Here is a 15,099-nt window from a genome sequence, read left to right as displayed (position 1 = left end):
TCATGATCGGAGGGTCATGGGTTTGATTCCAGCTCCCACCAGAGGTATTCTGCTGTTGTGTCCTTGGGCAAGACACTTCACCCAACTTGCCTGTGTTGGTGGTGGTCAGAGGGGCCGATGGCGCCAAATGGCAGCCTCACCTCCGTCAGACCGCCCCAGGGCGGCTGTGGCTACATAGTAGCTTACCATCACTGGCAGTGTGCGAATGTGAGAGTTCACGCAAGGGTCTTTGAGTGTCCTAATAAAGCGCTATATAAGTTCGATGATTGTTATTATTATTATTAAAACAATTATGACAGTTTCATTCCCTTTTATGAAGCATAATAAAATTCTGGTGAAAAACATGACTTGGTAATTAGGCACCAAATAGAAGAAATCAGAAAGGATTTAACACAAATTAGGCTCAAAATCTTTTTATTTTTATTCGACTCTGACCTTTAATATCTGAAGGACATCTATACTATGTAAAACAGGACATTATTTGCAAATAAAAAGTAATAAAAGTTTTTTCACCTTTTAACTTAAAATGATTAAACAAAATTGACACAAATTTGTAAAAACATAATTTAAAATATTTTTGATTGCCTCTGCCATTACAAGCTCCACACCAAGAGGACTGTATGCACTTAAACAGGTGTTTAACCTGACTCACTGACGCAATAATAGATTTGTTACCCTCACATGTGAGTCAGCCATTAGTTTTACAATATGCAGCAAACACACAAACGGACTCATGAATTTCATTTTCACAAAGTGCAATACATTCAATGCAGACTGACAGAATAAGACAATTAAACAGTTCCAGCAAACGTCAAGGTTTAGTACGTCTCTGAACTATTTCTGACGACAATAACAGACACAGAATCAGCACAGTCAAGCCTGCAGGACAATTATGAATTCACAGATCAGTGACAAACAGGAGCTTAGATGGCGGCTGGAGAAATTGCAGATGAATTGTTTTTTTTTTTTGCATAAGCGATTCAGCATTTTTCTAACAAAACACCTTCACATGAATCAATCAACACTGTCAAATATTTAGGCAAATTAAAGTAGACTGCTAAGTGAAGTTTGGAAAATAAACACCATGACGTTTTTTATCCGCAATCTTTGTGAAGCTGTTTTCTAAACTTTGGTTTGCGTTTCAGCATGGGAGAGGACAAAACGAATGGTCAATGTGGCTGCTCCTGCAAAAGCTCAAAAGCAAGTTGTGTGATGTGACGCCATGCTCGTTGGATGTGGTGTGACTCGGTGGTGCGTGCACAGATGGCAAAGCGAAGGACAAAGCGGCCAGACAGCTGGCAGGGCACCAGGTGGATTTCTCTGCTCTTTGTGATCCTCTTCAGCAGGTTCTGGTTCAGCTCATTGGAGCCCTGAGAGGACAAAGCCGTGAAAATCTCATTGTAACTAAAGTTTGTGCAACTGTCCAATAGAAGACAATGATGTCACAAGCGTTTGTTAGAAAGAACTCCAAAAAAAAAAAAAAGTACCATGACATCTAAAAAAACATCTACATGCTGACCTTGAGCCTGAAGCAGACCAGTCCTAAGATGACCTCAGCACAGATCTCAAACCGGTTGTCTGCTTGAACCAGGCTCTCGAACTCTTTGGCCAGGGCCACTTGCTGTAAGCAGAACACATCTGTAAATGTGCTTAGTGGTGTACCGCACCTGCTGATTAATTTATCATGCATTTAAGCTCACCAGTAAAATTACTTGGTATACCTGTTCAAATGCTTAGGGTTAGGGTTAGGTCCGTGGTATGGCAGTACCTAAATACATTTAAGCGCCTAGACACGGTGAAGATGTTTTGCTGCAGTTCAGTTATATCCTACGCCCTCATGCACCAAATGTCTTAAATGTCCAACAGATCCACAGGGTTGCTGCTGCGACTGCTAATACCGTGTTCCATCTGGAGCAGCACCTCCTCATTAAGGACAGTAGATACCATCTTTGCCCAAATTGGTGTGCATGCGGTTGCCACTGCTCTCCCATATTCCACCAGCTTATGCATTAAAGACTTCCAGCATCTTCCTCCCTCATCTTTCAGCACTAGCTCTCCTTAGGGCGGTGTGCTCGGCACCCTCCTCTTCATCAGTACTTACATGAACTTGTCCCCACAGTAACTCCATGGTTAATTTTGGAAACTAAGTTTGTGATGAGATTAATCTCGGAGGAACTTTGAGTCTGCCTTTAGGATGAAGTGTAGAGCCTACAGCAGGGCACATCGAAGACCAAAAGGATTGTTGAGGATTACAAGATAAAGCAATCTGGCATCATACCACTCTACATCAGCTGTGCTTTGAGATTTGGGTACGACTTGTTTTTTAGGAGTTTACATCAGAGAAGACCTGACTGGCGTGTGAATACATTAGAGATGGAGATGAAGGCTCAGGAGAGACTTTATTTCCTGAGAGTCCTCTGGAAAAAAACAATCACACAAAAATTGTTGGTGTCTTTCTGTTGTTGCTCTATTGAGAGCATTCTGTGCTGCTGCCTCTGTGTGTGATTTTCCAGCTGCACAACAGCGCAGAGGAAAACTCTTCAGCAGGTAGCTAAGTCTGCTCAGGAGATCAGTGGCTGTCCCTTTTCTTGGACAAATCAGCCAACAGATATGGGAACAAAATAACCAAAACAAACTAAACAACCGTTTTTACCCAGTAGGTGATGGTAATCTCCTCTAATGCAGCTGAGCTTTGTTTTATAGCATCCTTCTTCATAAAGGTTATGGTTTTAGGTAAAATTTCTAGTTTTTACTTTTTGATTTTTCATCAACAAAATGAGAGCTGCACCCAACTTCATATTGAAGACATTCTGATTCAGTTAAAATGCTAAAGATAAAAGTGTCATGCTCAAACATCAATAGTATGACAGACTTATAAAATGCAAGAGAAACTCCTTTTTGCTGCTGACTGAATGTTCCTTTGGCTGGAAGGAATGAAAGAAACGTTCCTAAAGGCTGTAATGTGAACAGTTCTCACTAGATGGCAGTGTTGTGCTTACTGAGCAATGTTCACAATTTTCCCAAAGGTTTGCAAGATCAAAAACACCTCTTATAATGATCTAAATATACTTATCAGTGAACAACTGCATGTGTTATATATCAAAATCTGATTTAACAACAGGACATGGTAACATTTAAAATAGCCTTTATCTAATTCTGTGCTCAGAAAAGATAAAATTCTGTATTTGAATATTTTTCCACAGCCCTGTGTGATCTTCCTGCGGTATCATTTGGCCACTTCAGATCAAAGAGATCACTGAGGCGCTGGATGAAAGTGAGCATCATGCTTATAAACGCCAGCCTCTACTGCACTTTTTAAAAACTGCTTAAATGACTAAAACAACCACTTCTGTGTTTCCTCGTTTTTAAAAGGCAATTCACTACAGATGTGCTCATTTACAGGATAATGATGGCCTGTTGTTTTGTTTAAAGTTATTTAGTTCACAGTGCAAAGGGTTCACAGATCAGTATATTGTTAAAATATCATTCAAAGCACAATTAATAGCTGCTTTAGCAAATTTGAAAAACAAACTAGCTCAGATGGACGTGGATCCAGGAAAGACACCCGAAGCGGTTCTGTGACCCTGTTTGCATTGTAAACCTAGCTTGTTTGCAGATTCACTATTGCAGCTTTAAGTCAGGATCCAATGACTGATGAAGCAGCTGCAGGGAGAAGAACTGCTCCTTCCACTTCATTTAAAGTAGAGAGTAAACATGAAACAGGCTGATTTGATTGACAACAGTAAACTGGGGCAGGAGGAAGAGGAAGACAAGAAGCAGAACCAAGCATTCAGCTATGAAGCATTTCAAAGAAAAAGATGAGCAGAGTAAAAAACGAGCAGGCATGGGAGAAAATGTTGTTACAGAAAAGGAGACGTCAGTCAGACATGTATCTGACAGACAGGAAATGTTTCCGATGAGGATCGAGAAGCAGGACGTCAGTTTGGAGCTGGCATTTTGCATAAAAGCAAAAGAGATTGCCAGGTGTTTTTTTTTTCTTTTCGTGGGTTAAAGAGTAAAAGGATAGCTACAGAAGTAAAGAAGAAAGGCCAAAGGCATCGCATTCTCAGTGAAAACTGTAAATGTTCTAATAAATTTAGTAAATATCTAAATACTACTCCCAGACGTAGACCTAAGTTGGCTCATTATTCTGGGTGCCTACCTTTCGTATATGAGCTTGCAGCCCTTTCAGTCCGTACAAACGAAATACAAACCACATCTTCAGTGAGCGAAATCTTCTTCCCAGAGGAATCTGCCAGTGCTATAGGATAAAAATGGTCATTTTACGCTATTATTCCACAAACTTTATACAGCTGTTTGTATTATGATTCATTGAAATTATTGTTTATCTCACCCTGTAGTCTGTGACAAGACCTGTTGAAAAGAAAGCACATTTCCTGTTACTGCATATGCTTTGTACTTTAACTCACAATACAAAAAAACATAAAAAAAATGTGTGTATATATATATATATATATATATATATATATATATATATCCTGCGATGGACTGGCTCTCTGTCTAGGGTGTACCCCGCCTGATTGCCCGTTGACTGCTGGAGATAGGCGCCAGCCCCCCACCCCCACCCACCCCAGCCCACCCCCGCGGCCCTACGTGGACAAAGCAGGTTCAGAAGATGGATGTATGTATATATATATATATATATATATATATATATATATATATATATATATATACATATATATATATATATATATATATATATATATATATATATACATACATAAATACATGTGTTTCTGTCAGTCTGCATTGAATGTATTGCACTTTGTGAAAATGAAATTCATGAGTCAGTTTGTGTGTTTGCTGCATATATATATATATATATATATATATATATATATATATATATATATATATATATATATATATATATATATATATATTCTGCTTTCTTCAAAGTATTTTTCTGTGTGCAAGAGACTAATTAGTGTATTTATTGAAGAATTTTTGTGTGTTGTTCTTTGACCGTGTTGCACTGTCCAGGTGTTGTTTGCGGGCATTGCACCCACCTCCTCTATCACACTACTCGTTCAGCCTTGCTTCCAGGTATCTCATCACCACAGAATGAAAGCCTGTGTTAGCTGCTGCTAATAACCACTAATTAGATTGAAGAGTCCAGATTGTATGAGCAAAGGCTTTAGTGAGCTGCCCCAGTGTGGTGGGAGGTAGCTCTCAGTCCTTTTCAGAGTCTTGTCTGTCTCGCTAGCAAATTACAGTGACAATCTGAGCCCATGTGCAGGCAGAGCGGATGTTCGCCAGCACACAGCCACTGGATTATATAATTTAAAACTCCAGTTAAATCACAGAGCATTTTGAAGAAGTTCAGTCTTGATCAAGAATCAGTAAATTTTACTTGGAGAAAGGTGATTTAGCTCCTTCTGTGAATGCTTGAAGTTGAAAATGTCTGCAACAGCCATTAGCACAGCCCCTTTTTAGGCGTTAAAAAGGTTATCATCATCATTTTACTCATAGAGCACATTTAAAATCCAGCATGAGAGCTGACCAAAGTGCTTCACAGGCAAAAAGAGAAAAGTAAAAACCATAAAACCAAAATAAATCATTAAAAACACAGATAAAACATTCAAACTAAAGCAATAAAACAAATCACAAACTAAAAGCCAATCCACAGAAGTGAGTCTTTAAACGAGATTTTAAAACCGCCAGAGAGGGAGCCTGCCTTACACCAAGAGGCTGTGCATTCGACATCTAATTTTACCCTAAAATTAGATAGCAACAAAGAACATTAGTTTTCTTTGGGGGTTTTTTAAGAGGACATCGATGTAAAAACTATACCTGTGGGTAAGCTGCACCTCTACTGACAGAACACAAGTGCGCTACTTTGTTCCACCAGACAGGTGGTAAGAATTACATCATGTGGTAAAATGTAGGTACTGCTTTTTTTTTTTCAAAACAAGTCCACTCTCAGCAACTGTTGCCAAAATGACAAGCGAAGGCAAGTCACGCACAACAATCTTCCTCTGATCCATGGATGTGATTTGGGGGGGGGCTAGGCAGAAATGACAAAAACATAAATGTCTGACAGCCTCAGGTCCATCCTTGGTTTCTCTTATCATCACTGAACCGACAATATGATGAGGTTGATAAGTTAATAATGCATCAGACATTACACAATGCATCAATAGTCAGAAAACAAGATCCGGTGCTGTCCTTCGATACCAGAATCACGAACTGCACATTTATATTTGTGATTCCAGATTTATAATAGAAGTGAGTTCAGTACCTGACTCCTGGTTTTCATGCTTCAGGTAGAGCGGTTCCATTTTAAAGGCTCCAATGATGTCCGTCCTCTTCTTCACCCTGTTGATTAACAGGTAAGAATATGTAATCAATGTTGTTTAAGATTGATCTAAATAAAATGCAAAGTAACTGGGCAAATACTGGCAATAACTTGAAAACAGAAAAAAAAGAAAACAAGGAATATACAGAATTTGACTGATGACATTTTTGCAACATTTTATTAATGACTGGGTCACATGGGTCATGCCGTGCAATCATACGCAGACTGAGGTAGATGTGCGAATTAATTCTTAGATCCAGTGCCTGAAACTGTTTCCGTCTTTTGCAGAACAGCCATGCTTTGTCGATGTTGACAGAAGAGGCAGGTGGAAGGATAAATTCTATTTTTATCACACAAATTATAAAGGTGCAGATGGATATCAGCACTCATTGTTATTTGAAGACATGTTGGAAAACCAGGAAATATGTCAACATTAATAAGGGATTCTGAAATTACCTCTCCTTTTGTTAGGCTATTTCTGCCACTCAGATATATTTAATCTGTTGTTGTTACACCAGCGACCTCACTTATTTATATTTGGAAGGATTTTGTTTAAATTAGAAGAGTGAAGAAAAAGGGAACCTTCCTCTGTTTGGCATGAGTTAGAATAGAAAACCTCTTCATTGTCTCTCAGTGGGAAAATGTTGGTGTCACAGCATCAGTTATGTTCATTATAGGAGCAAAAAAGGAGAGTAAAAAAATGAGATATAGAGTAAACAACCAGAAAACAATACATACATTCTCAAAAGACTCTAATTTTCAAAAATGCTGAAAACATTTTAACAAAATAAAATACTAAAACATGGGAGGGTTTGTACAGGGAGAATGCAATGATGAGTGTGGAGGTAATACTACATTTGTTTCTTTATTAGAATAATAACTGACAAATGTGCAAATCAAACTTACCACATTGTGGAGCAGTCAAAGTTAATCAGAAGCCATTTGTGGGGGTTAAAGTTGAAAGAATCTGCGTACTTAAAGAAAAATAGAAAGAAAAAAGAATATTACTCTAACCATACAGATGAAAGACATCATCCACTGTTTCAGCCGCTTAACCGGGGTCAGGTTGTTGGGCAGTAGCCTAAGCAGGGAGGTTCAGACTTCCCTCTCCCCAGCCACTTGGACCAGCTTCCACCCCTGGAGCCTTACCACCAAGGCGTTGTTTGACCTCAGTGACCTCGGCCCCAGAGATTGGCGAGCCCAACCCAAAGACCTCCGTCTTTGCTTCCTCACTGGAAGACATGCTGATGGGATTAAGGAGGTCTTCGAAGTACTCTGCCCACCAATGTCAGCACGAATGACATCATAATATGTCTTTATTCACCTCTACCTGTGCAGATGGAACCTATTCACCACCAGACAGGAACTTACTCTTTGTGTCACATTAAACTAAAAGTCCACAGAATTTCAGGACAGTGTTGAGGTAATCTGTCATTGTCCCACCTGAAACACTTAGGATCACACGCCAGGTTTAGGCACAATCAAATAACTTTTCAAAAGTCTGTATTTTGGCTGAAAATCCAGATTTTTTCAATCTGAAACCAAATGTTCCAAAAAAATTCAATTTTGGTGTTCCTAAATTGCCATTTCCATGTGGATGTGAGACTAAAATAAGAATATGAATTCAAAAACATAAGAAACATCAAATCAGCAGTTTAATGAGCACACTGGAAAAAGACCGCTATTCCCAATCTGTTCCCATCTCCCTTTTCAGTTGCTTATCTTTTGTAATATCCTCTCGTCTACCCCTGCAGATGCAATAAGCTACTGCAGAGGGACAATGCAATACAGATTGCTGGCAGACAGTTGCCATGCAGACAGATTAAAACTAGGCTGTTCCCTCCATTCCCGTCACTCAGATCCTAAAACGCTGTCTCATGTAGATTTCTTCTTCATGTAATCATCAAACTAATTTCACCGTTTGTCATGTCAGGATCCAACAAAAAGATGTGGTTTCTAGAAACAAAACAACCTTTATTGTTTTAAAAATACATTAAATTTGAAAAATAGCCGCAGCTCGATGATAGACTTTGTTGTTGTTTCATCTGACCTGCGGCCACATATCTTGGGCACTCGGGTGAAGAAAGGGGCGGAGCTGTCAACTGACCACTACCTGGTGGTGAGTTGGCTCAGATGGTGGGGGAGGATGCCGGTCAGACCAGGCAGGCCCAAACATATCGCGAGGGTCTACTGGGAACGTCTGGCAGAGTCTCCTGTCAGAAGGAGCTTCAATTCCCACCTCCGACAGAACTTCCAAAATGTTCCGGGTGAGGTGCGGGACATTGAGTCTGAATGGACCCTGTTCCGTGCCTCCATTGTTGAGGCGGCCGACCGGAGCTGTGGTCCCAGGATCATCGGTGCGTGTCGTGGTGGCAACCCCCGAACACGCTGGTGGACACCGGCGGTTAGGGATGTTGTCAAGCTGAAGAAAGAGTCCTATCAGGTCTTTTTGGCCTGTGGGACTCCAGAGGCAGCTGACGGGTACGGGCAGTCCAGGCGGAACGCGGCTCGGGTGGTCGCCAATGCAAAAACCCGGGCTTGGGAGGAGTTCGGTGAGACCATGGAGCAAGACTTCCATTCGGCTTCGAGGAGATTCTGGTCCACCATCCGGCACCTCATGGGGGGAAAACAGTGCACTACCAACACTATCTATAGTGGGGACAATGTGCTGCTGACCTCTACTCAGGACGTTGTGGATCGGTGGGCAGAATACTTCGAAGACCTCCTCAATCCCACCGACACGTCTTCCAGTGAGGAAGCAGAGTCTGGGGACTTTGGGTTGGCCTCTCAAATCTCTGGTGCTGAGGTCACTGAGGTGGTAAAAAAGCTCCTCTGTGGCAAGGCTCCAGGGGTGGATGAGATCTGCCCGGAGTTCCTTAAGGCTCTGGATGTTGTGGGGCTGTGTTGGCTGACTCTGCAATATCGCATGGACATCGGGGGCAGTCCCACTGGACTGGCAGACCGGGGTGGTGGTCCGCTTATTTAAAAAGGAGGGCCGCAGGGTGTGTGGTAAGGTCTATTCAGGGGTTCTGGAGAGGAGGGTCCGTCGGATTGTTGAACCTCAGATTCAGGAGGAGCAATGTGGTTTTCGTCCTGGCCTTGGAACACTGGACCAGCTCTATACCCTTGGGGGGATCCTGGAGGGTACGTGGGAATTTGCCCATCCAGTCTACATGTGTCTTGTGGACTTGGAGATGGCGTTTGACCGCATCCCTCTGGCGGCCCTGTGGGGGGTATTCCGGGAGCATGGGGTACCAGGCCCTCTGATACGGGCTGTTAGGTCCCTGTATGACCGGTGTCAGAGCTTGGTCCGCATTGCCGGCAGTAAGTCGGGCTCGTTCGCAGTGAGAGTTGGACTCCACCAAGGCTGTCCTTTGTTACCGATTCTGTTCATAACCTTTATGGACAGGATTTCTAGGAGCAGCCAAGGTGTTGAGGGCATCCGTTTTGGTGGCCTGAGGATCAGGTCTCTGCTTTTTACAGATGATGTGGTCCTGTTGGCTTCATCAGAACGTGATCTTCAGCTTTCGCTGGAGCAGTTTGCAGCCGGGTGTGAAGCAGCTGGGATGAGAATCAACTCCTCTAAACCTGAGACCATGGTCTTTATTCGGAAAAGGGTAGAATACCTTCTCCGGGTCAGTGATGAGGTCCTGCTCCAAGTGGAGGAGTTTAAGTATCTCGGGGTCTTGTTCATGAGTGAGGGAAAACTGGAGTGTGAGATCGATAGGCGGATTGGTGCTGCATCTGCAGTGATGCGGGCGTTGTACCTGTCTGTCATGGTGAAGAGAGAGCTGAGTCAGAAGGCGAAGCTCTCGATTTACTGGTCGATCTACGTTCCTACCCTCACCTATGGTCATGAGCTTTGGTTAGTGACCGAAAGAACGAGATCGCGGATACAAGCGGCCGAAATTAGTGTTCTCTGAAGAGTGGCTGGGCTCTCCCTTAGAGATAGGGTGAGAAGCTCGGCCATTCGGGAGGGCTCGGAGTAGACCCGCTGCTCCTCCACATCGAGAGGAGCCAGTTGAGGTGGCTCGGGCATCTGGCCAGGATGCCTCCTGGACGCCTCCCTGGTGAGGTTTTCCGGGCACGTCCAACTGGGAGGAGACCTAAAGGAAGACCCAGGACACGGTGGAGGGACTATGTCTCTCACCTGGCCAGGGAACGCCTTGGGATTCCCCAGGAGGAGCTGGCCCAAATGGCTGGGGAGAGGGAAGTCTGGGCCTCTCGCCTTAGGCTACTGCCCCTGCGACCCGACTCCAGATAAGCGGATGAAAATGGATGGATGGATGGATGGATGAAATAAAAATAAAAACAGCAAGATCCTGGACAGTTTTCCTGCTTTCCTTCAAAGAAAAGATGAAACAATTGTTGTCCCTTTCAAAGTCGAGTCTGTCTTTCTTGTCTCCACACCACAGCTGTTTGAACTAGTGTGTCTAATAAACAGTGATATATAAAAGGTCTAAAGCTGCCTCAGGAAATTACTCTGTCCTTATCTCTGAGTCTCTGCACAGCTTGGGGAGCAGCAGCTGCTCAGGTAGCCTCAGAAGGCAGATTGATGCTCTAAAGCTGATTGTTCAGCCTGCTGCCCTGCATTATCTTCTTCCTCCTTGGTCTTAACGTTGTGTCCTTCTCAACATGCACACAGGTAATGTGCTTTTACTTATGCAGAGGCAATGAGGGCTATCACGGGCAGCAGAACTGACAGTTGCATTTTTATGTTTGAGATCACATTAAATAAACTGTAAAAGTAGCAAAGACTTTAATCTGACCATGTTCCCCCACAAGAATATTTCAATCAGGCTCAAATGAATTTACTCACCTCAATGCCGTTCAGGAGAGGTCTAAACTCAGGACAAATAAAGGCACTCCCAGCATAAGCTGCATCAATGTGCATCCACATATTTTCCTTATTACCTGGATTAGATGCCAAAAACATGCATTTTAAATAAAATCATCATATGAAAATTAATTTTTGAAAAATTCACAGTAAAAGAAAAACAAAACTAGTAGCGAATCACCAAAAATACAATAGATTCATAAAATCTAGAGAATAAGCTTTAAAGTCCACTTCCTCTTGAGAATATGATTGTGTGAAGCAGCAAACTGTTGACTCACACAGGGGCCCCAGCTTGGTGATGTGATCAAACGCACATGATGGAGTGGTGCCAAGTGTTGCACAAAACTGAAACACACAAAAATCAATCCTCAACCTCGTCATCTTCAAGTGTTTTCTTCATGCTTCGGTCTGTCACGTCAATAAGTGATTTTGAACAACAAATGCAATTTAAATGAATTCTTCCATTGCAGCCTCAGCTGTGGATATAGATCTCCTAAACACAGAGGAAGGTGTCATTTTTGACTGGGATGACTCAAGAGTTGCTGGATGCCTCACTCACTATTGGTCACTGATAGGGATCTGTGGCTACAGGGGATTATTGCCTCTAACCAGATAGATGTGCATTAGGTTAAAAAGAAACAGCGTCATCCTTCAGAAGCACCCTTGAGCACACGCAGCTGCATCACGAGTAAATGACATCAAAGTGGCCACCTGCTTAAAGCGCAAATGTGGCCGGAAGTCATGTTTAGCTACAGAAACGCAGATAAACAGGAAAAACAATGTCACTGTTAAATAACAATCTATGTGAGTTATCTGTGTGGCAGAGTGTTTATTACATAAAAAGGGATGAGTCCAGCTGCTTTGTCCTCCTCCACCATCTTCTTCAGCATTTCCTCCCTGACAGCAAAATGTTCATCTGTGGGAACCTTCCTCATCATCACTGCTCCGATCAGAGCAGCACGCTCAACAGACGAATGAGCCTTAGGAGGAAAGACATGCATCACTGTTTTTTTTTATTATTAATCGACTAAAACTATCAAACAATTGAGTAAAGCAAAAAAGACACAAGCAGCAAATAAGCTAAACATTTAAATCGAGTCTAAAACAACAAATTAGGAACAGGATTTTGTGAGAGAACCTATTTTGTTTTTGTTAGTTTTGAAGGTTTTGTTCGAATGTCATCTGAAGCAGATTAGTACTGATCAAATGAACAGAAGAACACTGCCCCTGACCAGGCTGTTAAGAAAAACTGGACTCCCTGTAAAGGTCTGTGTGGCCCTCAGGCAGGCAGCTCCGTAATGTGATCACAGAGTCAGCCTGGTATTAAACCCGATCAGAGCTGGATGCTGCTGGCTCACTGACCCAGTCCTCCTCAGTCGTTTAGAAACTTTTACACTGGCAGGTTGTTGACGTCACAGGAACTGCTGGTAAATTACAAGTTTTCTTTTTTCTTGGGAGGAAAATCCATTTTAAATATCCAATTAACCACAAAACCACAACAAAATTAATAAAAAACAGATTCTAAGACTTGTAATCAAATTAACATTTGTTAAAATAAATTCATAAAACCAAATGAAAGGCAACAGTGTCTTTCTATTTATACAGAAAACCCTGGAAGGGTTTTTTTTCCTGCTTACTTGGTCAGAAGTGTATGCCACCAGCTTGGAGAGGACGTCGGACTCGGACCTTTCAGATTCCACAGCCTGGACTCGTCTGACGGCTTTACAGCGAGCAGCAAGGAGGGACATCAGAGTCGCCTCACTGGCTGTGCTCTGTTGGGGAACACAGCAAAGCTTGTTCACTTATGTATAAGCACTGAGAAGAGTCACCATCCTGTACTTTTTAAAAACTATTATTTATTTGAGGTACCCAGTAGAAGACTGGGCCGCACTGATCGGTATCAGTGCTTCTGCCTCCCAGTTTCAGTCCAAAATGTGTCGGGACTAAATTTGTCTACTGATTAAAGATGTATGAGTGTTACAACACTGTCAATACTTTTTTTAATTTTAGCTTGTTGGTTACAGTTGGACTGCACAGTGGCGCAGTGGTTAGTGCTGTTGTCCTCCAGCAAGACAAGAAGGTCCTTGGATTAAATCCCTAATCTTTCTTCATGGAGTTTGCATGTTCTCCCTGTGCACGTGTGGGTTATCTCCAGGTACTCTGGCTTCCTCCCACAGTCCAAAAACATGGCTGTCACCTTGATTGGTTTTTCTAAAGTTGTCTTTAGGTGTGTGTGTGTGCGTGTGTGTGTGCGTGTGCGTGTGCGTGTGCGTGTGCGTGTGCGTGTGTGTGTGTGTGTGTGTGTGTGTGTGTGTGTGTGTGTGTGTGTGTGTGTGTGTGTGTGTGTGTGTGTGTGTGTGTGTGTGTGTGTGTGCTCTGTCTTCTCCGTCCCCAGTGAGTCATGGCGGATGGCTGCTTATACTGAGCCAGGATCCTCTGGAGGTTTCTTCCTGTTAAAAGGGAGTTTTCCTCTCCACTGTCGCTGCATGCTTGATTAGTATGAGGATTGATGTAAAGACTCTGACACTTGTCAGTGACTTGATGCAACCTGCTGGGTTCCTTATATAGGAAACTTTTTACAGATTGGTTTGATGAACTGACATGTATTGAAATGTTTACTGGGTGAAGTGTCTTGAGACGACTCTTGTTGTGATTTGACGTTATACAAATAAACTTATTTGAATAGAATGGTTGTCCTGGAGGGGAATTGCATGCAACATTCCCCCGGAGACTGAGAGGTCCGAGAGGAAACCGCCTTGTGGATCTGACGCAGAAGCATGAACTAGGCTTTACACGTCCAAGTCTGCATCTGTCTACGAACTTCCTCAAAAGCTCGTGCAGGCTCTGTGACTAACTTTGGTACATGAGCAGATGTCTGGAGGCAGGTGTTGCAGATTTGCAACGTTAAAACCTACCTACCTGGTTAATCCAAAAACGTATTTCATGAGCATTTTTTAACTCAGAAGTTCCCCTGAAGGACTTAGTTGTTCGTCTGTTTGTCAAAACTCATTTTGAGCCTGAGAGGGTTAACAGGATAAAGGATTTGGGTAAGGGTTTGTAATTTATGACGACTCAAAAATGAACAACCTCGTAATGTATCCATGTCTACTGTCCTCACCTCTTGATAACCGAGGACAGTGCTGACCGAAAAGCCTCTGAGCTCTTTCCAGTGCCCACATCTCTTCCATCTCCCTGTAAATCAAGCCTGATCTTTCTCAAGCTGAGCAAATAACTGACCATAACCTTGAGCATGAATTTATAGTATTTGCAAGCTGAAAATGTTACTAGAAAGAAAAGAACTCAGCGCTCTGAAGTCACTATTTAAAATAAGTCATTCAACTTCCTCTTTGTGGTGACACAAGGTTTATAAGAAGGAGGTGTCTGTGTGCTATCACAACAATCACTAACCCTGCTGCAGGGAGAGGAACCTCACTGGTTGCCATAGTGAGCTGGTAAGCTGCTCTAAAAGGGGAGAGTGGCAGAAGACAAACAAAACCAGGATGAGCACACACATTTAAACACACCCTCGCACTCAGGAGAAACAATAGAGGAGGCATGAAATGATCTGTCATCATAGTGCACTCTCGTGCTCCACATTTAGGGTGTTTTTATCGGCTATTGCTTCTGCTCTTCAGTCGATGGAACACTAAACTAACGCTCGCCCTTTTCCACACGAAACAATCCCACTACTGTCTGTCTCTGTCATTTCTCTGTCATCTGTCTGGAAATGACACATTAAAAGGCAATTTCCGAACAATTTTCCTCTGCTTTGAACCAGTGAGAGAAAAAAGACAACAAATCAATTGCACACACATTGCTGATGATTATGGACTCAGGAGATCTCAGTTGTTTCAGTATAAACATGTTCAAATCCTTTAGATTGACAACAAAACTGTGGAAATTTTAAAAATACACTTGGGGAGGATGCTACTGGAGATCT

General features: G+C 42.5%; 1 protein-coding gene across 1 annotated transcript in view; it reads right to left on the bottom strand.

Moving 5' to 3' along the window:
• Positions 1 to 400: 400 nt before the first annotated feature.
• ddc (dopa decarboxylase) overlaps positions 401 to 15,099 on the bottom strand; it is a 20,334-nt gene continuing 5,635 nt past the window's right edge. Inside the window, exons 5-14 of the mRNA XM_015949155.3 lie at positions 12,797 to 12,931; positions 11,996 to 12,139; positions 11,438 to 11,504; positions 11,142 to 11,236; positions 7,229 to 7,296; positions 6,266 to 6,342; positions 4,355 to 4,374; positions 4,163 to 4,261; positions 1,520 to 1,621; positions 401 to 1,370 (exon numbers count right to left, since the gene is read on the bottom strand). Of these exons, the coding sequence (XP_015804641.2) occupies positions 1,170 to 1,370; positions 1,520 to 1,621; positions 4,163 to 4,261; positions 4,355 to 4,374; positions 6,266 to 6,342; positions 7,229 to 7,296; positions 11,142 to 11,236; positions 11,438 to 11,504; positions 11,996 to 12,139; positions 12,797 to 12,931 (1,008 nt within the window). The 3' untranslated portion in view covers positions 401 to 1,169. The remainder of the gene's footprint in view (positions 1,371 to 1,519; positions 1,622 to 4,162; positions 4,262 to 4,354; positions 4,375 to 6,265; positions 6,343 to 7,228; positions 7,297 to 11,141; positions 11,237 to 11,437; positions 11,505 to 11,995; positions 12,140 to 12,796; positions 12,932 to 15,099) is intronic.

The sequence above is a fragment of the Nothobranchius furzeri genome, chromosome 5 (genome assembly GCF_043380555.1).
Source record: "Nothobranchius furzeri strain GRZ-AD chromosome 5, NfurGRZ-RIMD1, whole genome shotgun sequence".
Classification (NCBI taxonomy): domain Eukaryota; kingdom Metazoa; phylum Chordata; class Actinopteri; order Cyprinodontiformes; family Nothobranchiidae; genus Nothobranchius; species Nothobranchius furzeri.
This window is presented reverse-complemented; position numbering and strand designations above follow the sequence as displayed.